Below are 24,137 nucleotides of genomic sequence, written 5' to 3' on the forward strand. Positions count from 1 at the left end.
GCTGAGGAATACACATTTTTCCTGCACTACTAGTGGTGTATGATGTCCAGTATAGAAGACAAGTAAGTAAAACCTTTATGAATGTGTACAGGGTTTACCTCAAAGTACTGCTATGTTTTAGTGCTGTCTAATGGGAGAATTAAAACATTAGCGCTGTTACAGTAATAACAGTAAATATTGATACACTGTATCAAATATGCTCAGAATTTTAATATAGAAATTTAAAAATACAGAAAGTATTTTTCCCACCTGAGTGGGGGGAAAAAAAAAATACTTGCTAAAAATTGGCCTACATTTGAATGTGCTTTTCAATTCGATTTACTGTGATCATGCAGTAAACATTCTTTAGATAAGATGCTTTGTGCCACACTAAGCCTCTAGATTCATTAGTTTCATTAATAAGTAGTACTGGAACAGGTATACTGAATAAAGTGACCCGTGACCGTATGTAGCTGTGTAAATTACACACAACTTCAGAGAGCAACCAACAATAGCACTCACACTACAAAAAGACTAAATACTGAAATAAAAGCTAAACTAAAATGAGCAAATCTACTCCAAAAACTCCTTAAAGCTAAATTATGCTGAGGAATAAATACACAAAGATTATTAGTCTTTATTTTACTTGATTCTAAAAACTGATGCCATGTCTTTGGCCATAAATCGAACAATTCCAATGACTGTTTCGCAGCCTCCACAGTGGCTGTGTGGTGAGTAAAATGCTTTTCTTTGGAGAGATATGTATTAAGCGTAATAAGCAAAAAGGGACACCTCAGAGGTGATGCAGCCATCTGACATTTACTTTATTGTTCAAACATAATTTGGTATATCAGCTGCTTGTCTTTTAACAATTCTTTAAATTAAAGGCAAACATATACAGCTTCATCTTCAAAAACATGCAGCAGTGTAAACATGAGGTCTAGATAAAACTAGTCTGGGATAACAAAACTGTCATGACAAAAGAAAAGGAAGCATTTTGTCCATGTTTTTTCTTAAACCAGAAAAACCTTAACTTAGGGGTCATCATTTGTGACGATCCGCTGTCAAATAACCAAGATGTGTTAAAATACAGAAGCTAAAACCTGAAAAAATAAATATGATGGACTGACAACATATACATTATTTAAAAAATGCATTCCTATACATGACTAGAAACATGCATTTCTTAAAAAATAGCTGAAGAGAAGAAATGATATCCAACTTTACTGATAAGACCAAAAAACCGACTATGTGATTTTCTTGACTTAAAAACAACAGCTGCAACACTGCTTTGATATAACCAACAATCCGATTGCTCATAAAAGTTTACAGAATTTTTTTTGAGGTGACAAAAGGCTGTACGGGTAGTCTGGAGTTCCTAGGTTTGAACGATAGGGTCAGAGATGGAGTGCGCAACAGAGCTAAAGTACAGTTAATTGGCGATTTCCCCCCCTCAACCCCTCACAAAAGAAGTAAAGTCACTGTTGACCTCACGCTGTCAGATTCAATCCAGACGCACACCTCCCTGTCTTACGAACTCTCACTTCAACAGCAAACTTCACGCTATGCTATCTACCATCTCACTGGAATCACATTGGCATTGTACTGCATTTCAACGTCTAGTGTTGCACATTTACATGTTAGCAAAAGCACTCGTTTTCAGTGTTGTAGCCAGCACCCTAGGACACTAGGCCAAGTTAGCAAAACCTGAGTATGAAAACAACGAACAAGAAAAAAATTAATGTGCCTTTGTCGCCACTTAATAAGAGTCATAGACGCCAAACCTGAACAAAAACACTGGCTGTGCACTTGGAATAAGAAAAGACAGTAGCAACGTGTTGATATTCAACATTACAGTGATGTAAGGCTCGCTACTCTGATCCAAGCTGAATGTTTATAACTTTTGCAATCACAGACACCTTACTTTACTCCTGTCTGTGTGAAATTACTGGGTATAGCTGCTAAACGTTCAGAATCATCCTCTCTTTAAACCTCACTTTATGAAATAATGGAGAGCACACACAGCATGCAAATTTAATGAAATTCAACATCAAGTTTGCTGCTTTGGTCAGTGCTTCAGGAGCTGCAACTGCAAGACATTAAAGAAACTTAAGGACAAAGCTAACGCATTGGATGGGAACAGAAATAAAGATATTGCACCATCATGCAACTTAAAATGCAATTCAAGTATTTGATGATGCCACTGAACAAGCCTTTAGCTGAAATATGTTAATGCAGATTTGATCTCAGATGCCCTTTCTGCCCTTTTTACATTAGTGGGTCAGTAAGGCACCGGTATGTACAGTCTTGTGAAAAAAAACCAAAACCAACTTTGATCTGTGCATTACCTGTACCCAACACCACCGGTTACTCGCTACGCCTAAATATACAGCTTACATAAGTGCCTTGCAAACGTATTAACGATAATGCTTCCTTTCAATCATCCTTATTTTTGTAACATCAATTAACATAAATATAACCTCTAAACCAACAAGTGACTCTGTACAACCTTTTTTTGAATATATGTTACTCATAGCCTTCCACCAGCAAAGACAGCCATCACTTGGAAGCTTTGTTGTTGAGCTCAAAGAGACCCAGGATGTCCAGCATGGCCTGTCTGATGTTGGTCCCAAAACGATGCGAGTCCTAAAAAAACAAAAGAAGAAAGAAATGCAGAAGATTCCAGTAAGCTTTTTCATTTAAAATGGCCATTAAAGAAGAAAAAAAATGGAAAATTAGTGAACTTACAGTTTCTGGGCTTGAGTGTTTGCTGGAGATGTGGAAGTTGATGTGGTTCTCACCAAGAATGATGTAGGAGATGCCATAACCATCATCAGCCACCTTGTGGGCAAAGAAAGCGAGAGAGTAGACTCTGAGCTTATCCCATACACAGTAATACATTTTTATTGCTTTAATATTTCAACTTTTTTTCTAATTTAAGGATTATACAACCTTATGTGTTTTGTTGCAGGAAAACTAACACAAACAGCTGTTAAAGACACTGTGAAAGCTGATGGACAACTTACTGGACCAAAACCACCTCCAGAGGACACATATTCTGGGTGTCTGACCAGATCGAACAGCTCAACCTGCTGCAGAGGAGTCTGGCTGGTGGACAGCTTCCATGGCTCAGACAGGACCTAAATGTAAAGATTTATGAAATCCACAGATTAAGACACATTATTGTATTGGTCGTTCGCTCGTAACTTTTTTCTATGTATGAAAAAGTTTATAAGAGCAATTATGGGCATTATTCGAGTACCTGTAACACACAAAACTTGTGAAAAGAAGCTCATACCTCCTTCAGGAAGGGTGAATCCTCTCCGAGGTATTTGGAAACCACATAGAGGCAGAAAAGGTGGCGATCGATGCCCTGTCCTGTCATTGCCAAACGGTACAAGCTTTGGTGTTTTTCTGCCGCCAGCTTGAGCAACCTGAGACGCTCTTCTCTCTGTAGAAAGAAATACGAAAGGAATAGAAGTGAAATATGACAAATAGTTTAATAACACAATAACAATAATAAAGTGAAAAAACAATAAGTAAAAAAAATCGGTAGCACATAAATGAAAGGAGGGGACTTACTGTCTCATCTCCGACCATGGCACGAACAAAGGCACAAGTCTCCACGGTGCAGGAGCGCACCGTTTCTGTTCGACCTTCCCTGAACATACGAGTCATGGAGGCTTCATAAGTCAGGCAAAACTTCCCTTTGTCCTGTTGAGAGAGTAGAATTACATTTAATTAAATCACGATTAAAAAGAGAAAACATTTTATGTAAATATATTTTTTTATGCATTAACAGTAGAAATGATTACAAAGGCCTGCGGCTTTTAGGAGGTTTATGTATTATTATTAGCTATTAATTAAAATGGTGTGACAAATTAAGAAACATACCACAACTAACGTGCAACACCAATGTTTTGTGTCATATTACTAATTAAAGTGCAACATGAATAATTAAAAATAAAAGTTTTAATTCGCTATTAAATCCACTAAACACTGCTTGACTGCCTACAAATCTATGCTGGCCAGCTAGTTGTGACTGCCCTCTGCTGGAACTTAATTTAATTGCATGCGGCTGGAAAGCGCTGGCTTCTGAGAAGTTACATCTACACTTTTAAATATGAGATTGATTTTATAATATATATATATATAAAAAAACTTATTTCAGATAAGGATATGAACAGGGAAAAAAAATGGTAGGATGCGGGAACTTACTCTGTAATGGGCCAGCTGCAGGGCAATCTGGATGAAGGCATCAGGACTGGTGCGGCATTTCTTAATCAGCCCCTTTCCAAAGTCAGTGAAGGGGATAATGTGACAGTCCACGTCATCTGCCAGAGCTTTGGCTACTGTCAAAGAACTCTCGATGGCCTCCTGGCACTAGAGGAATAAAGGGAACATAACTGTATGTTTTACTCAGACAAAAATATCTATTTATATATATGCATTTTATGAAGAAACGTCAAGATGATTAAATTATTAGATTAGTTTTAGAAGCTATTTAAATCCAAAAAATAACATCCAATAAACAAACATCTATATAGTTAATTACATCCACTCTGGTGTACTTAGCTTATGCTTCCACAAGAGGGAATCCAAGTTCTGCTAATATAAAATTATGGTGTAAAGTAAAAGATTTTCTACCTCAGCAGGGATGGTCCACTGCAGCCTTTGAGGGCCGGGCAGGTTAGGATGGGGCTTCCCAACACAGTGACCATCTTCAGTGTATCCCAGCTTTGGATCCATGGAAAGTACATGCTGCAAGAGAGTCAACACTTTAACTCATCTCACTCAAAAGTTTCTGCTGTTTTTCTTGCAATGTCTTCTTGCAATTTTGCTTCTGTACACCACCACGTACACTAATTTTAAATTAAAAATCCTTTTTAACACTTGGATTAAAAAAAAAAAAAAAAATCAGTAAATAACTGAATGAGTTACTGAGTCACTTAAGATGCTGTGTTAGGCATTTACTGCAGCAGTAACCTTCAGATGTGGCTTGCATGCTTAAAAGCACGCTCTATTAAGTTGAGATCTACGGCCTGAGATCTACGGTAGTTCACTTCTTGCAGGGTATATTGCCATGGTAACTTATGCTGTGAACTGTTCCAGACCAGCAGGTATGAAATCACCACCTACTGAACAATTTTCTCCAGAAAATAGCGTCACCATTCCTAGAAGTCTCTTGGACAGTGCGGGGAGTGTAGGAGGGTCTAAAGTGTTTCAGTAGTGTCTAAAGTCTGTTTCCCTGATGAGCATCAGTAATAAATTCAGAAGCAGCTTTGTTGGCCACAGTTTTGCAATAGTAATTTGTTTTTCTATAACATATGATCCTAAAAAGGGACATATCAAATTTGCATGTAAACTAAGCCTATGTTTGAATTTTGTTTTCATATTCAAACTTTACTGCCAAACGTCACTGCAGTCTGCAGAGACTCCGTCATCTGGAAGCACTTATTCTTTTATTCACAGCATGTTTAAGTGTGATATAGATTCTCTGCTGGGGATATATATTATATATATGCAGCTTGTGAAGTCTTAATAAAACTTCTGAACAAAGCACAAACTGTGCGTCACATTGTCACAGGAATGTCCATGCATTAATCTGTTGATTTAGAAAATGTTCTTCTGCTTCATTCTAATCTGCTGCCAAGTCTCTTTTACACTACTGGAATTGCAGCTATTGTAGTAAGTTTGTAGGTGACACTCATAGGGATCATTTTCTGTAGAAGAATAATCATATGATGACTCTTAGATTGGTTAGATGCTGCCAGCAGCACCACAAGCTGATAACCAGCTTCATGTGAATGCTTATCCTGATTGCCAAGGCTTAGAGTAAGTGAATCCAGATAACAGAAAGGTATCCTGGGCATGCTGAATTCAGCAGTCAGGTAACCCTGTTCCACTGGCTGCCATACATGTCCATCATAAACTGTTTCTCTCTTTCTCCATACTTCCCATTCTTCCCATCATTCTGGTACAAGTTAAGCTCGGTTTCATCTGTCTACATTTTTTTTCCAGAAATGTGCAGGTCCTTTAGATGTTTTATGACGTACAAGTATAACTTGACCTTGTTCTTAAGTATAACAAGTGCACTTTTTGCAAATCCTCTGCATTTACCTTCATGAAGGCATCTTTAGATGGTAGATTTTAACAATTTTAACAATAACACGTCTACCTCCTGACTTGGCTGTACTGGTTGTCTTTAGTAGTCGTCCAGGTGTTTTGGTGTTGCTCACCAGTAAATTACTCATTTACTAAGACATGAATGCATCAGACTGTTGGTTTGGTTACTTTTAAAGTTTTTGCTCTGATTCTTTTGATCTGTAGTGGTGCAGAGTTAAAATGACAAAACTTGTGCCTAAATATTTACGGCTTTAACTATATAATATTTCTTGTGATATTACGAGATACCGTATTTACTTTTTTCCACAAAACCAGTGACTTACCTCCCACAGATGGCCAACAATCGGAGCATCTGCCCAGGAATGCTCTGCATTCAGTCCCATCGTACCATTCTTGTAAACTATCACATTAAAGGACTTATCAAACCACCTGAAGGGTTACAAAATATTATTAGGTTAATTTGCAAACAGGTTAATGCCACAAACCTACTGAAAATTGGCCATAAAATCTATAAAGTTTATCTCCACCTGTCGTAGCATTTTCCATGGAGCAGGGACTTGGCATAAATGTCCAGAGACTTGACTGGGTTTTTTGCATCGTAGCGCTGCTCTGTATCATCGAGGGTGAGGAAGAAGGCTGCCTTTTCTACAGCATCCAGAGACTGCTTGTTCTTTCCACGGCTGAAGAACATCTCACGGGCCTTTGCCCACGGTGTCCTAACAAGGTAAAAACAAAAAATATGTTCAAAAAGTAAAGCATAGACATAACTGCATGAGTGTAAAATATGTTCTTTTAATCTTTCTAACAGAAAGCATATAAAAGCTGGAGCTAAGTGTCATTTTACATAAATACGCGTACATTTTTCTTTGTCAGTATGAGAAAACTGTGAGCCGTCAACACCACACTCTTTATTACTCCGTAAAAATGTATTTTACTAAGCTTTTAGAAAATGCTTGTGAAATCGCTTTTAATTAAATTGCTTTTTAATTACAGCTGCACTTCAAACAAAACAAGTTAGTGGTTAATCTTGTTGCCATGCTTGAAATATGATACATGCCCAGGCCCATATTATTAGCCTATTTTAACATGACTTTGATGTCTCTTTGATTTCAGGTTTATTTTCTTTATTTCAAATAGCAATTTGCAATCACATTTTTAATTTCTTAAAATATATCTTTCAAAATAAAGTTTAAGTTCTACCAGGAGTTTTTGAAGAATACCAAACTCACTGATTCAGCCTATGACCACTGTAAATGTCCACGCATTGCCTACATTGCTGTACTTCCTGTCATGCTACAGATTAAAAAGTAAAATTGTGTGGCCTCATCAATCCTGGCTCCAGCTTATTCTGCAATGATACCCACCTATCCCCTGCAGTGAGTGCTGCTAGTCTCTCCTCTCCTGGCAAGGGCTCCGACTTGTCTGCCAAGATCCTCTCCATCTGCTGCTCGATCTCCCGTGGCAACAGCAGCCGGCCATCATAAAACATCCACACCTTGAAGTAACGTCCCTTATGGTACACAACTATGTGTTTGCTCTCATTCACGTGCTGAAGGGTGTCTAGTGGAGAAAGAACAATGACAGGAAGAGAGAAAACAGGAAAACAAGAAAGACAGATGAAGAAAATCTGTGGTTGTGGGGGAGAAGGGTATATTTATATTTGTACATGTGTTGTGTTTTTTCTTTTTAAATAAAAGAACTTGCATACCACACATCATGTGGGTGACTTGTGTGTATAATCAGAAATGCATGTTGTTTAATGCCAACATCTTTGTGAAAAAGGAGAAATAACTATAGAAATATCAAATATCAAGTGGATGTTGCATTATTTTATTTCTGGTAGCAATACAGATGTTAGTGAACAGTAATTTGCCCCAGAAGTAAAAAGATGTGATATCCAGTTTTCTTTTAAAAGAAAAACATAATTCATTTACACAATACAAAAACTAAGGCGGGTTGAAATGAGGAGTGCAGCAAGTGGGATGAAAAAGGGAAGGACTGGGAACAAGAATGTAGTTGGGAACACAATGCTTGTTTGAACAACAATGTGAACAAATGTGGGAAGCCAGTTTCAAAGCTTTACTTGCATAATCTCATTGCTACTGTGTTATTTTACTACAAATTTGGAGCTTGAGCACTCAAACAAGCAATGTACTTGGTACTGGTAGGATAAAGGGAAACAAATACTTACACCAAGAACAAGCCAAATAATAATATTTAGCCTACTGTAGTTTCTTATAGTAAGGACCTCCATCAGTATGAGTATTCTGGGCCCAGTATACCACAGGGCTGAATTGGAAAGCCGTTCTAATCACTGCAGCAACTCAGATCTTTCTGCTTACAAAGACACTGAATACAACTTATTTTATTAAATTTATTTTTAAAAGCACACTACATTTTTCTATTTTTTAAATGCCTTCAGTCTAAAAAGGTAGCGTTAAATACCTTCTGCTGGGTCCCATGTGGCTGCTAAGCAACACAATTTATTATTATTGTACATTTATTATTGTCTTGGCCTCGAGTCTTTCAGGTTTGAGTTTTTAAACTTAACTGCTCGTAATCTTGATTAGAGGATTTTTACCTCTTCTAAGAAGCTTATATTTTTTGTAGTAGTTGCGTGCACGTCATTGTGCCTGTAAACACGGCACCTCAAAAAGTTTGGAATGAATCAAAGTAAACACTTGCTGATTTTCACTGCTTTACTTTACTTCTTAAATTACGTTTAAAAAGAATAATTTTATGTATTACAGAAATTCAATCTACAAGGCCAGAACAATGTAATCTGATCCATTTTTTTATAAAGTTTCCAATTAAGTCATTTTAAAAACAGGTAAAGTCATGTACTTTAAAACAAATGAATACATCCCACTGTTTTTGACAGCATTGTTTTAGTTAATTGCAGTTTGCAGGATTTTTTATTAATGTATAGCTCTCTTTGGGTCCTGACACAGCAAAAAAAACAGTTATTTTCATATTTATTTTCTAACTGCACTGTCATGAATTTTAACATTTAACATGCAAACTAAGAGTAGACTCTGAGATGTAGCTCTTGTGTTTTTTTGCACTTTCTATGACCATTGCACGTTCTTATCTTGGGGTTAATTTGCTGAGGCATCCCTTCTTGGGAAGACTGTGAGACTGTGTTAACACACAGCAGAATATTCCAGACCAGCAAGCAGAAAGAAAACAACAAGTTCTAAATTTATACAGGTGATCACACTTGTTAATGACAAATTAATCACATTTGATTAACTGCACCTGTCTACTACTAACTCCTTTAATTCCTATGGCAGCAGTAACAGTGTACTTAATGTTTTCCAGGACTGTGAAAACATTATTCTTATAATTCTTTCGTAAACTGTGTATTATAGTAAATACATATTCTGCATATTTTATTTGCATGAAAAATATACTTCTTTTATTTATTTATCTAAGACTGTTTGTCTTCTAAAACTTATGAACTATATTTCAGTGACATGCAAATTAGTCCTAGAATGTGCACACAGCAGCACACATGCATTATCAATTCATAGAGGTCAGACTTCCAACTCAAACTGATGGACAAATGTCCTGAGGAAAAGTACAGTTGGAGTAGAGGAGGCGCCAGCTAAAGACTCTACCTGTTTCTACACCTGGGACACGAGTCGTGTTGAACATATGCTCGTATTGGGCTGAGCACATGGGAATAGTGTGTAGGAGCATGAGCTGAAAAGCAAAAGGGGAGAGTCAAACACAAAGAGATGACAAACTAATTTACTAAAATCCCAGAGAGAGCCGCAGCAGACACACACCTACATGACCAGGAGACTGGATTAAGTGCAGTGGGAGTGATGAGGATTGGTTTGATAAGCAAGGTTTCCAGGGAAAGAGACATGAGCGGAGTCCAGAAACCAGTGGCTTACTATCTCAAATACACCAGCAAAGCCCTGATGCAACAGTATTTTTTAAGAGAAATTTGAAAGCTTTTAGAATATTGTGACATAATGTATCACCTAAACAAATGTGAACATTCCTATGTATTAAAGCCAATAACAGCACAGGGCTGTGCTGATGAGAACGAGTATAGTAATCAGGGTTTCCAAAGGCTATTGCAATGAACATGACCAGGGTCACAGGGGAGAGGGCACGATGGAGACGTGCCCTCCTCTTACCTGTCTCCAAACCGGGGATGCGGGAGGTGTTAAACATTCTCTCCCACTGAGCTGAACACAGAGGAACCTTGTTCGCCAGCAAGTATATCTAACGCAGCGTCCGGCACAAAACAGTAAAACAGAGACAATCGAGTGTGAGTCTGTAACAGAGCTAGCTCATGCAATGGTCTTTGCATAAATGCATACAGTTGGATTTGGTGAAAGGTAAGTGGGCATTTTCACAACATATTTTGCTATTGTGCAAGTGTAAGAATTTGCACTTAGGCATCATGCAGCTTGGTGAAGGCAAGGGGCTGACGGGGATGCAGGAATAAATGGCACTGGGGTGGGTTAGTTTCTTTACTAAGCTTTTAGAAAATGCCTGTGATATTGCATTGTTGGTAATTACAACTGCACTTCAAACAAGCAAGCAGAAAGCACAGTGCATGGTTAGTTACGGTGAGCTGAGGGTGACAGAGTATAAATATAATAATTCGTGAGACTGTGGATAACAAACTTACATCAAAGCACACAAGAAATGGTCGTTAAAAGATAAGCAGCTTTTCATTGTAAACTTAAAAGGAAAACACACTGAGATAATACCTATTAATCAGTAAAGTATGAGTTAAATATTTACATGGAGCCAGTGTGAATGAGTAGGAAATTTATATTACAACTATGTATGCTTCACATAGTTCAACAAATCATTAAATGTCAAACAGAGGAGCTCTGTACTCACAGGTTTGATCTGAGCTCTGTCCAGTTTTCTCCTGTACAGCATGATAGAATGAATGGCGTTACCTGCCCTGGCAGCCTGGACGGAGGTCGGGAACACGTACAGGAAATCCTGGAGAAACAGAGATGATCAATAAGAAGTTCTCACATCTTCCTACAGCTTGTGAGGCAACAGAAACATAATAACTACCACTTAAGCTGCACATTTAACCTGTGCATTAAAAAAGTCAGATTGTTGCTTTGTTTTAACTGAATCTTTGTTCATCGTTGGTAAACACAAATGTGTGACCAGTTTTGAAGGTGCACTCAATGTGGAGTGAGGTGTGTACCGTAGTGCAGTGAATCCTGTGCTAAATTCTTGGCATTGTTATTGTTGTAGTTCCACCGATAGATCACACTAAGCAAGTTGCCAACGTCTTATCTAAAGCTGTGCACTTGTACTTTTGATAGCTGATTAATTTATTGAGTAATATGTTGTTCTAAATATTACAACAATACCATAAACATTTGCAGCTCTGTTTTGTTTTAACCTGTTGTAGCACCATTAGTCTTTCAAATATGTAAGCCTAAAGACTGAGATGGCTCATCTGGGAACAGGGACAGTATAGAAACTCCTTCCTTCTTGCTCTCTTACTCACAAGAGAATAATCTACACATCTGACAATTTTTTTTTCACTAGATGCCTTTCGTTTCCAACACTTTCAGCAATTTGCGCTTCGACTTGTCTCAAACCACAGACTTTTCGAGATGTTAGCCGAATGTGTTATCCACTAAACTATACATCTGGCAGCACGTGTGGTTTTAATTTTTGGACACACTGGAGTTGTGACTTAATTAAGAGGATGAGTTGTTTACTATGTCAGATGATGAGAAAATGTGTCTTTTATGTCAATTTACACTTTGCCTATTCATACTGTATTGTCTTAAAAAAGAAAATCCAAAGAAAATGATCTTAGGTGTGATCTAGATTGTACAACTCAGTCTGCAAACTGGTCTTTGAACTTGAAGTCTGCAGCTAGCTTAAATCAAACCTCAGATAATGTGTTGTTCTTACAACAGGTAAAAGCTAGAATTGATACAAATGCAATCTGGCCTTTGATTCATTGTAGTTATTTTGGTCAAAGACAATTTGCATAGAGTATAAAGAGGGTTTGTAAGCAAGAGCATGGATCCATTTTTGTTCCGGTTTTAGTGACAGATTTACAATTAACAACTGCACACAACTGACACATTTGCAGTGTCCTGACTTTGTCACTGATCCAGGTAAAAAAATGGGAGGTTTAGATTTATGCAGACACTGCGGCCAGTCAACCCATCCACAAAGTACAGATGCTGTAATTAGGTGATTGGCTGCCAGGATTCTGAAGACTTGACGTCTTTAACTCCAAGACTACAAGACTTCAGCTATAACTTGCCCTGAGAAATTATAATAAAGTATATTATTACTCGTGGACACACGAGGGTTAATGTTGCAGAATGCATATCATTAGGGTACATAGAAAGATTTCAAGTTATTAAACACTAAGTTACAAATTAGATTATGTGTGTAGCACAGAAATACTCTCATTCAAAAGTAGAGCTGGGCGATATATCGAGTTTTTAAAACATATCGATATATTTTTATACGAGATATAAGATGTGACAATATCGTTTATATCGATATAGTCTATGTTACGTTATAATTATACTTGTGGAGCCGCAAGTTTGCCTCTCTTTCGTCCACTTTCGTCTTTACGCAACGTTACTCGGCCTCGCCTCTCCTTCACTGAACACAAGTCCCCCTCCTCCCCCATCGCTTCACCTGCAGGAAGCGACAAGACGGACACGGCAAATCGCCGTTAACGAGTTAGTGCGCATCGCCCCGTGCGTGGCGCTGGACGGCGTCAACGTGTTAGCTAGCTAACCACGCTAACGAGCTAACCACGCTAACGCCATGCAGCCCAGAGGTGCTGCACGGACTAAAATCCTTTCATTTTCTCAAAAGTTGACAGCGCGCCTTATGTATGAATTCTGGTTGTGCTTGATGGCCGCGAACCGATTTTATGTGGAACACAGCGCTCAGCAATCTGTCAAAAAATGTTTTAGTACGACTTTGATAAGCTACGGAGCTGCACCGCTTGATGGATTGTCGGAGCATTACGGCTGAGCCTCGCGGAGTGATACGTACTGTGCTTCAACGTAATATTACCCTACTGTGTATAAGGACCATAAATGGCACCTGTTATGAGACGTGGTTACGAAGAGGATTTCAAACTCAATGCTGTCAGTCACGCAGTAGAAGTTGGGAACAGAGCAGCTGTGAAATCTGTCTTTGTTATTGTGCTCAGCGTCTTTTAGTTTACATTTTGACTGCACAATTGTGAGCTTTTTGTTATGCACAAAAACAACATTGTTTTCTTTTATTTATGGAGCATTATTATTTAATAAATGCTCATAATTTATTTTTGAGTAAATGTTATGTACATCTGCTCTATGTTAATAAAAGTGCCTGTGTGACATCTGGGACACAGCTTTGACTAAGAACTCTCTTTTTGTTCTTACTTTATGGCTTTAAAAAAATATATCGAGATATATCTTATATCGCCATCCAGCTAAAAAATATCGAGATATGAATTTTGGGTCATATCGCCCAGCCCTATTCAAAAGCCAAATATGAAAATCGAAGTTAAAGGAAGACAGTTGAGTTACATTTTAGACAGTTCACACGTAGAAACAAACTGAAAGTGTTCGTTCCATTCATTCAAAATCATAAACTCAGAGGTCGTAGTTTTTTGTTATTTGTGCTGTTCTTATCCAGTATATATATAGTAGCAATAAATAAATTAGTCTCAAATGTTGAGTTTCGTTTTGCAGATAGTGCCGTGAAGCTGCTCGAGTGTTTGCGTTACAGTTTTTTTTCTTTTACAACATTGTGTAACAAGTATGTCACAAGATAACTGCTGATTACTCTGCAAAACTTAAAGATCACACACAAAGAGTTAATAATTAAAAGGCTAAAAGGGTTTGTATGCAATTCACAACCATCCACGCTTTTGGGGGTCAAAGTGGTGATAAACGGGTCACGTTAAAATGAAAACTGCTCAAATTGGAGCTTTTGGGATTTAGCCAGGTGTCAGGGAAAAAAATAAAAACCCACACACAAAATGCCTTCAAACACTCAGACCATCATGAGGAGACTACCTCACTATTACCTAACGGAGGTGGAGTTGCCTTACCATGGCATAATAGTTACTGTTCACCATGATAGGTCCACGGCCTCTCAGGTAAATATACTCTTCCCACCAGTCACTGACCTGTGACAGGCAGAGAGAAGGGGGGGAACAAACAGAAGTTTTCAATGCATTGCTTTTCAGGGTAAGACTGACCTAAGAATCATGACAGTGTGAAAAGTCAGAGAAGAGGAACTCACATAGTTGGACGCCCACCAGGACTTGAGTTTAAGGTACCACTGCAGCCTCGGACCCAGATTCTTCTCAAAGTCTTGAGTCAGGCCTTTCATTCGTTCAAACTGCTGATCATCCATCAGTGGGCGCACTGACTCCAAGTACTGAAAACACCAGAAAAATCAAGGTAAGAAAGAGTGAAGCAAAGAGTATCTGACTTAACAAAGAGCACAAAGGGCAGGGGAAAAAAAAGGAGCACACAGTGTCTTCTCAGACAGACAATCACAGGCAAGAAGATCACTTTCCAGTCACTGCCCTGCACCACAGAGTCAAAGCCTGAGGGAATGTGTAAATGAATTTAAATCAGTACCTTTAAGGCTTTTTTGTTTACATGCAGTTCCAGTATATTGCATGTTTGGGGTTTTTTTTGTTTGTTTTTTTTTTTTGGGGGGGGGGGGGTAATCTTAACTGGTATCCTCAATGAAAACCTAGAAGTTTTTTGCTCTTCAAAATGCAACTTTGGTGCCAGTCCAAAGCCTAGCACCTTTATCAGCATGATCATCAATGTAGATAAAAACACCAGATAAGAAATTACCCTTTTGCAGGTGTCCTTGATAGAAGGAACAGGTAGTCGTGGCAGAGAGTTCTGGAAACTGTACAGCATTGGTTTCCGGCCAGAGAACACCTTCACTAGAACCTGGATAAGCAGAGAGATAAGGCAGTTTGAAGTGATGTTTTGCTTCACCTGGAAACCAGCAAGGTACGAGGCAAAGTCCAAAGACATAACCAGCAGTAAATAACAAGATGACACAAGTAGCACTTTGAGTATGGCCTCCACAAGATTTGCATTGTATCTCTGCCTGGACCTAATTGTCATAGCAAGTGACTAATTTTTGAACCTTAATAGCATTATAATTTAGCAATAATTACCTGCTGTTTAGAACTCATCTTATAAGTAAAACAAGCACACATGATTATAATAATGTTTAAAATATAGTATAAAACCTCAGCCCTGTTTAATGTAGAACATTTTATTCAGCATATGACCAGTGAAGACACTCACAAGTGCTTAATAACACTGTTGCAAAAACAGCATTGTTTATTCAAGGCAATAAGGTCAATCTCTATGACATTCTACCAATTAGCTCCTCTTCAGTGACTGGAACAATGGAGCACATTATCTCACCATCCAAATGCGACTCGACCAGGACAAGGAGCCATGACGTTCTCCCATCCATCCATGCCATGACAGCAAGGACTTGAGGACAGTCCTCATAATCATTATTATGGTAACCCACAGGCTCGTGCCCACTAGAATTCCTCCGACTATCCTCTGGCTGTCTGTGGACATATATCGGCTGTGGACAGAGAACGAAACAGGAGGAAGGACAATATAATGTTAAAATTTTAACTGCAGAGTGGACACAAATTATGGTTTTGCTTAATAGGGCTTTACAAGACTAAGTATGTTTTTGTAAGTTAGTAATCTAACTGAAGAATAAGTAAAGTGCTATGATGTTCAAAGTCATTGTATAAACAATTAATTATCAACCTTGGCCAAATGAGCAATCTAAGACTGCACTACACTACAACAGCGTAGTGAAAACATGGGGCAATTACTGTCACACAGCTACTTCCTGACTTGGCGATGTCCAAAGTCAGCAAAGACAGACTGACTCATGACTGATAAATGATGTATGTTATTTGCTCTGATAGGAGGACTAAAACATTTTGATGAATTTACTGTCAGCAGTAAAGTCCTAAACCGCTGTTATGTAGTGTAGCCAAGGTTAATGAGGACAGATCTGATCATGCAGTAGATTTTTCTGTATTTGTAACTTAAAGGTTTCAAACATTTTAACACCAACAGGTTGTACTTGTTACTAAAACAAAAAAGAAGGTTCCAGTACTCTTAATATTTCAGACATTCTTCAATAAATTTAAAAAAAAAAAAAAAAAAAAACACCATCAAAGAACAGCCGACTTGACTTGAGAGCACTGTGGATAAGAAAAACATTAAAGGCTTTGCGTGTTCAAGACATGGTTGCACAGTATTACTAAACATGATCAACATTGTTGGCAAATTATAAAATCAGTTGTGGCAGGTAGCTGGAAGAAAATGTGTAGCAAACAGACTAGTTTACAGACTCATGTAACACACAGACCTGTATGAAGCATGCGCATTATTGCAAATGTTGTAACATCTTTAAGTATGAGTCAAACACACTCCATTGCCAACGCATTTGGCAAAATACCTGCTTCCAGCCAAACAACACCTAGCTAATTCCCACTGCATTTGTTTACCTGCTTTCTCACTTATCATTGTGCCACTATGTAAAGAAATGCGCATGGTAGTTAGGGTTATACTTAGAAACAATCTACTTTAGAAAACACTAATAAAAGTTATTATTTTTTAATAGGAAAAAAAATGTACAAAAAGCCATATAATACCAGGATATCACCTCGTGGGATCAGCTTACCTGATGGGCATATGCTGACCCAGCTTGGTAAACAGCCCCAAAGATGGATCCAGCTGTTTAAATTTATTGTAAGCCATGTAGGACCCAACCACTATGGAGAACCCAGCTGGGCTGCCCGGGTACACACCAGTCATTATCCCATTCTGTGGAAATGTAAGTCAAATTGGGGATTAAAGAGGTCATATAGGGCCAAGGAGATAAAATTAAATTACTTCATAACATGTTATCATGAGGATACATGTGACAAATCATTAATTACATACATGAAACAAAAGAGGAATGTGTGAAAATGCTAGCAGGTCTTTGGGTTTGAGTCATTCACTATGGCGGTGTGTAAACAGATAACTAGGCCAAAGGCTAGGACACAAAGAACGGGCAGGAAGGTTAGTGTCACAGCTGACTGTTTGTGTGAGAGTCTATGACCTTCTAGTGTGAGCAACCTAATAAACAACAAAGAATTACTTGGGATCTTGTAATGTTAAATAGAAAAGAGCTGTAATGTTGTGTGCATAGCCATTACTATACATAAAACCTCTGAACTTTGCTCTTTGGTTATTTTAATGCCTCCCACCTTGAAGCGAACAAATCTTTTCTTCCAGGAGTGGATGCCAGAGAGGTAGACTTGGCGAAGAGCCTCATGAGACAGGTGTAGATCAATGCCTTCAGGGGTGACTGTGAACTGAAAGGCCACCGCCTGGTGCGCTTCTGCCATGGTGGCTACTGATGTACAGGGTCACTGAGGACAGTAAGAGCAAACAGTAATATTAGCAAAGTGAGAGTTTGAATAAAGTTTATGCCAAAGATTTAAGGACCATGTCAATCAACAACTGATCCAAATCTTCATTCTTGTTCCTACAAACTCTTCTTCACACAGCTAAACACAGATAGTAACTTCAAGAGTGGTTACACACTACAAGGTTCAACACAGCGTGTTGATCTCTAGACAAGGCTGTGAATGATTGGTGTAAGCCAAATATCAGAACTATCCCTCAGCTTCTATCAGTGTCTTGAAAGCATTTGTCCAACACTGCCGATTATCTACCATTTTTAGATGTAATCTGTTTATCTGCAGGGAATCAGCCACAGGGTTAAAAGGGTTGCTGCTGGACTTCTAAAACAGTTGAATGCAGTTTCACTGACACCTGCACAGTCACTCACACAATCTAGGTTTAAAGGCAAAACTAGTGCTAGTTTTAAATGTGGAGCAGTTGTGCACAAGCACAAAGCAATCCATCTGTCATGTGAGGAAGCACCGACACAAATATTTTTAAAAACCCACTTCAAAAATAGAAATTGTGACTAAAGCACAAATCATTTTTAATTATTATTATTACTTTTTTGCATTAGAAAGAATTCACAATGGGCACTGCTCTCAGCTTGGTAAGGATCATAAAAAACTGTGTATCCCTTTTAGCAACTGTTGTGATTGGATTAGCGTCCTTCACAAAATGAAAGTCATGTGTATGTTTTTAACTAAACAGGCTCCTGCAAACTGAGATCAGAGGCCACACACAGGTGGGTGACCCCTTACAAATGTCTGAACTCTGAACTGGTTATACTGGTAGTCCAACATAACTGATGTTTGGCATGAGGCCTGTCTTGTTTTAAAACCGTCAACCCTAGTCAAGATATGGCTGCATAAATAAATAAAGTAAATCTTTTCAGCTACCATAATTATCTACCCCACCCATTCGTTTTGGAAAAATTTGAAACTAACTTGTCTCAGTAAAAGGCAACACTGGGAAGTAACCTTGATCAAAGCAATGTCTGGTCTATTGTATTTGAACAAGTGGGTCTTCCAGCTTACTTACTATAAAAGACTCCATTGTAGTTTGTATATTTATGAGGCAACCAAGAAAACAATTAACATGATGCTTTTTTATGAACAAATGAGAACCCGTTGCTAGCGCCCTGGATATATATTTTTATTTAGATTTAATTGTTTCTTGCTACAAACAGAAAGCAACTGAATTAAAAATGCTTTATTGGCTTAGAAGAAACATGAATGAACTTGACAAGCTGTGCACAAATTCTGTTATATTTTAAACATAGTTTATAAGACTTCCTCAAATAATTCTTCTAATACACAGATCATCTGCTTTGTCATAAATTTACCATGGAATAAACCTGAAAATGACTAGCATGATTCAGGTTTTACAGATTCAGAAGAAAATTAATGAAGCCCTTATTTCCAAAGAGATGTCTCTCTGCAAAGACCATCTTCTTTTAAAGGATTTCTATCTTTTTTCCTTTTTTTGTTACAGGGTCCACTTTTATTTCATTCAATGAGAGCACTCTGAAAGCAGTACACGTCGCTTCTTCCACTCCTCTGAAGGAACAGCATCCACAGAGCAGCGTTTCAGCAGCCAGTCCCCTCCCCCCAGCTACTTTCCAACATCACATGATCCACCCTGTGCTGCAGAAACTAGGGGAAAGGTCGCAGCACAGCGCCGCTTAGATGCCGCGTAAAACTGGCAACACAGTACTCAAGAATCGTCCTGTGCCACCCAGCACAGTCAAATGTGGTAACAAAGGAGCCACTGAAAACATAGCCTTTGCTGTGGATGTCGTATAACCGGCGATAAACATTTAGGTCTTTGCAACCATTGCAACTAGCCCTTGTCTTTATGCAGTTACTGTACTACTGTCTGCATTATCATTATGGCTGCAAACACCACACTCACCCCATAAAACCAACCGTCATTACCGAACACTTACAGGCTCATAAGCTAGGCCCACATATGCCGGTTACATTTGTAAAATTATATCAAATATCCTCCCACGTGGTCTAAGTGAAATTAGGTCACCAGTGTGTAACCTGGACATAAACATAGTACGTGTTATTTATTTATAATAACAAATAATTAACCCTCCCGGTCCTATAAATTGTGTTTTATTGTAGTTTATGAATGTAAACACGCTCCTACAACAAGGACACCACAAGCCAGCTTTTGCTGACCTTCACAGGTAGGTGACATTTATACCCACACCCTTCACTACATGTGTCCTCTGGTGCAATCAAATAATTTGCTCTCTAAGGTTCACGTCCGCGTTACTCTACATTACAGTTACATGCGTTTTATAATGCGATGGCCACTAAAAGGCCTTTATTTGGACTTTTGCCGACATAAATGTTAGGAACAAGAACATAGGAATCACCAGGGGAGTCTAACATGAGAAGCAATATCAAAAACAAAGAAAGAAAGAAAAGTCATGACAGGTGAAATGTTTATATTCATACAGATATGCAGTAGAGGCCTCTTTGACATGCATTCCCATGACCTGCTGTTAAAATAGCTTTGAGTGCAATGGACCGTTTCAGTGGTTTAGGCAGGATGCTTACATTGAAGTTGATCTCTGGTTTCTGTAGGCCAAGCTGCCACACAGAAAACCTGCAGCTGCGTGAGTGGGTGAGGGAAATGGCCTGAACGCCATGCAAACACCTCACAGCTCCACACACTACGCCGACAAGGTACTGCAACAAATTGACAGTCACGGATTTCACTTGTCTAGCCTGTAATATTTCCCCCCGTAGCGCACGTAGCTCTGCATTTTCCCCAACTAATTCCAAAGGAGCACAGAAGAGAGACGGAGAAAGAAAACAGTGTCATGAGAGGCCGCTACGCACTAAGAAAAAGAAAATACGCACAAAGCTTTGTTGTCAGCGTGGAAGAGCAAAACTTACAGTTGTGAGGAGGAGGATGTGACTCTGGCTGGCTGTCGGCAGGAACTGCTAACGTTTAACACTCCTTATGAATGAGAGCGCAGACTTGTATACACGGACTGCCCATTTTGCTACGTCACATATCTCAATTTTCGGCGGCCTCCGTATATAAAGGTGGTTAAAACAGCGCCCCCCTGAGGACTCCCGCTCTACAGAAACTATGACAGCTGGTAACCTGTGCAAAGACATTACGCTGGAGATGGGATCAGTGACACCATGACCATGCCATAACAGGTGAAATGTGGGCTGTTAAGTAGTGTATGGGGTTGAATATAATGTCATGGTGCAATCCTGTTAGAGCTGATAAGGCTGTTTAATGCTTATTACAGTATGACAGGTGTACAACTGAATTTTATGGCAAAGTTATAAATTATCTTTATATAAAATTGTCAAATTGTAAGATCCGTTGTGGAAGAGCTCTGATTTCAGCTTTTGAATGAGTGTTTGGGGTGCAGAATATGGAATTTGCCCTTGATGGTGAGGTGGGTGGAGTTCTTCATTGTTGATCTTTGAGCTGGTTAGTTTATGATCATCCTCAAAATGAAAATTTGCCCTGGTCATGTAAGCTACTTTTCTTTAAACGTGTCAGGAAATCAAACTCCATTCCTCCATGAAGTTTGTAGGTCAAAGAGGCTCTTTACTCAATATCTCTCAACTAACAATGTTATTCCATTCACTGCTCCACACTGGGAACGCCACTTGTATCTACGAGTTCATTGTTTGTTCTTGGCAAGCTTCAATGCCCCACACTGATATCCAATACATGGAATGAGGAGATAATGTTGGGGAAAGTGTATGTTTGATAGAAATAAACTGCTTTCTTCAGTTCTCAGTGTACTGATAGCTGATAATGAATTTATGTTAAGCCACCCACTGTTTGTATAGGTGACAAGGTGGATGGGTTGTTTTGTTGGATAAAGCATTGGCAGTAGTTGGGGCACTGTCTTAAACAGACTCATTACTGTTGTTCCTGGTGGAAAAGCCATGTCCATCACAGGTTTGAATGTAGCTTCTGCTGCTGAGCTATTTATTCAAACTAAAATATAAAGAGATATGCATCATCAGGTAACAGCAGGAGGTGTGTCTTGATGCTCTGCCACCCTTCTCCTTGTTGGATCAGCCCATTTAGATTTGAAATTTTGATGTCACAGTGAAAAATGTCAAATATCCTTTGTTTTTCTTCTACTCAAGTCCAGGAAAGTTTTAGTGCATGCTCGTATTTGCTTTGGGCAGTGAGTGCAGCAAAGTTGTTGGTAGAAAGGTAAAGCTGGTGCCCTATATAGTAGGCCTGCACATAGTTAAAAAGGGAAAAAATAAAGAAGAACACCAAGACTAGACTACCAAAAAGCTGCACCATGTTAAAGGGATTATAATCTGTTTTTGTCATTTTTAATTTTTAATTTGTTAGTGTGCTTAGAGTTATTTTACAGTCTAAAGAACTATTTCTGCTTTGACCTCAACTGCATCAGAGTCTGCTTACTGACCAGCTCCGAAGGAAATGAAGCAACTGCAATCTATAATGTTTCTGCCATTGTGTCACAGTTGTTGAAAAGTTTTCTGTCTGGAAGAAATTTGTGTTTTTACTGCTGCCAAACATTGCCATCTCTGACACTTTGTCCAGAGCTCACTATTGCTGAAGTTCTGCTCTGATGTTCCATCAACAAAGGCTTTGTTTTGGTATGCTTCTAATACATGTCAACTGATGTAATCTTGGACTTAACCTTAGGGTGGCTGTAGCTCAGGTGGCAGAGCAGGTCAGCCACTAATCAGAAGGTCGGTGGTTCGATCCCAGGCTGCACCCTGGCTGCATGCCAAATATCCTTGGGCAAGATACTAACCCCGTGTTTGCCTACTGGTGGTGGTCAGAGGGCCCGGTGGCGCCTGTGTCCGGCAGCCTCGCCTCTGTCAGTGCGCCCCAGGGCAGCTGTGGCTACAATGTAGCTTGCTATCGCCAGTGTGTGAATGTGTGTGTGAATGGGTGGATGACTGAATGTAGTGTAAAGCGCTTTGGGGTCCTATGGACTAGAAAAGCGCTATACAAATGCAGGCCATTTACCATTTAACCAGCTGCAAAAGTTATTATAAACCTTTTTTGGGATTCTCTTGGAAACTTCTTTTTACATTTTGCATTTGGGCATCCTGGAATTATTAATTTGTTCTTTCAGATAGCTTAGAAATAAACATTTAAGCATTAAATATAAAAATTCCTCCCTTGAATCATATATCCACAACATTTTTGAGAGGCCATATTGTGAGGCATTGTTTGACCACAGATCTAAATAATTAAATTTCCATCTATTACTTTTCTTATTTATCCTTAACCTCCTAAGACCCAAACTCTTCCACAGCATGCATTTTTAATTTCTCTTTGATATTTGGGCATTTTGGGGCCAATGTAAAAACAAAGAATTACCAGATTTTTTTTTACCTTATTTTTGTTTTTAAGAAAAATAAGAGCCACATATGAGGATATTCGTTTAGAATTTTGATAGAACAGTAGCAGTATAATGTCCTTGTAAGTGGATATCAGGCCCATGTAGAGCAAAATTGAGTATTTTAGTCTAAATAACCCAAAATGTGATGTCTGCATATGTGGACGCCAGGTCCTAGGAGGTTAAAAAAATAAATCTGGAAGTACCCCTGTCGAAGTACCCTTCAGTATTGGCATTGGATCCATCAAAGTGTGAGTGTTAAATAAAATTGCTTAGTTATTGATAAAAAAAACACTGTATGAACATGAGTGTGAGACTTGAAGTATAAACCGCTTTGCATGTTCAAATTAAATAGAAAGGCACTATACAAGTGCCAGTCCATTTACTATATACTTGAATATTGAGTTGCAAAGCACAAAGAAATAAGGAACACCACTGAGAAGATTCATGAATGAAGTCAAGAAGAGTTGGTCTGACAGAAGAGGATATGGACAGGGTGAGATGGAGACTGGTGCTGCTTTTTATCACCATAGCAACAATTCCAAAAAAGTGTATCAGCCGAAGGAGGGAAAAAATAAAATCCCTGATCACTGAGCATTTCTTAGAAGATCAAATGTCTGCTTGTCTAAATATGTAAAAACCCAAACCTTATTTATGGGATGCAGCTCAGCTTTCAGTATCACCTGCATAGCTACTGTTTATCCAACAGAGGGCGCAATATGACTTTTTTTGGACAGAGTTTCTCACATTCATTTTCCTAGATCTTTTTAAGTCAAATACTCTACAAACTCTCTAAGAACACCAGTGCGTTAAGATGCATTATTGTTATAGCCTTCCTTAGCGCTTCCATCATTCGTCTCTGACAACTCAGTACGCAAGCTCAGTACGCGAGCTGGGGAGATTTCCGCTCTGAACGCGCAGGACATGAACGCAATATGAGGGAAACGACGCAAGAGCTCCCTTGTTGACATTTTGTATACACTTAAAATCGACAGCCTACCGTGTGCTCGCCTTTACGTTCCTCCGTGCAAACACGAAAAACACGTCCAAACTTTGGATTCACGGAGACGTAAGGATCCCACGGCTGCTCATGCGCGTGCGTCATACGCTGTCACTGGTGTGGAGCCTGTCAGACAGCTGCAGCCAAC

The 24,137-nt window shown here is 38.8% G+C and overlaps 1 protein-coding gene across 3 annotated transcripts; it reads right to left on the reverse strand.

The window, feature by feature from the left end:
* Nucleotides 1-777: 777 nt before the first annotated feature.
* cpt1ab (carnitine palmitoyltransferase 1Ab (liver)) lies at nucleotides 778-24,124 on the reverse strand. 3 transcript variants are annotated; one of them, XM_085411768.1, is made up of 19 exons: nucleotides 23,990-24,124; nucleotides 17,405-17,569; nucleotides 16,834-16,976; nucleotides 15,540-15,711; nucleotides 14,949-15,050; nucleotides 14,380-14,517; nucleotides 14,186-14,263; nucleotides 10,975-11,082; nucleotides 10,257-10,344; nucleotides 7,470-7,665; nucleotides 6,633-6,821; nucleotides 6,429-6,534; nucleotides 4,627-4,740; nucleotides 4,198-4,362; nucleotides 3,562-3,693; nucleotides 3,278-3,430; nucleotides 3,006-3,119; nucleotides 2,728-2,820; nucleotides 778-2,625 (listed from the first exon to the last, which is right to left on the reverse strand). In XM_085411768.1, the coding sequence occupies exons 2-19, from the start codon at nucleotides 17,543-17,545 to the stop codon at nucleotides 2,539-2,541; spliced, it is 2,319 nt and encodes a 772-aa protein (XP_085267894.1). In that variant the 5' UTR covers nucleotides 17,546-17,569; nucleotides 23,990-24,124; the 3' UTR covers nucleotides 778-2,538. The 3 variants fall into 3 exon arrangements, with proteins under 3 accessions (XP_085267894.1, XP_085267895.1, XP_085267893.1); XM_085411769.1 differs by lacking the exons at nucleotides 10,257-10,344; nucleotides 23,990-24,124 and adding exons at nucleotides 9,726-9,810; nucleotides 20,519-20,676; XM_085411767.1 differs by lacking the exon at nucleotides 23,990-24,124 and adding an exon at nucleotides 20,519-20,676.
* Between the last annotated feature and the right edge of the window lie 13 nt (nucleotides 24,125-24,137).

The sequence above is a fragment of the Rhamphochromis longiceps genome, linkage group LG7 (genome assembly GCF_057381845.1).
Source record: "Rhamphochromis longiceps isolate RC_006_pf linkage group LG7, R_longiceps_female_GT1.1, whole genome shotgun sequence".
In the NCBI taxonomy this organism is placed as follows: domain Eukaryota; kingdom Metazoa; phylum Chordata; class Actinopteri; order Cichliformes; family Cichlidae; genus Rhamphochromis; species Rhamphochromis longiceps.

Excerpts from the sequence above, each read along its gene's own strand:
- cpt1ab (XM_085411768.1), bottom strand. The coding sequence starts at position 17,545 with ATGGCAGAAGCGCACCAGGCGGTGGCCTTTCAGTTCACAGTCACCCCT. Across the intron at positions 16,977-17,404 it reads AAAGATTTGTTCGCTTCAAG|AATGGGATAATGACTGGTGT; the intron begins GTGGGAGGCATT and ends ACATTTCCACAG. Across the intron at positions 15,051-15,539 it reads GGTCGAGTCGCATTTGGATG|GTTCTAGTGAAGGTGTTCTC; the intron begins GTGAGATAATGT and ends CTGCTTATCCAG.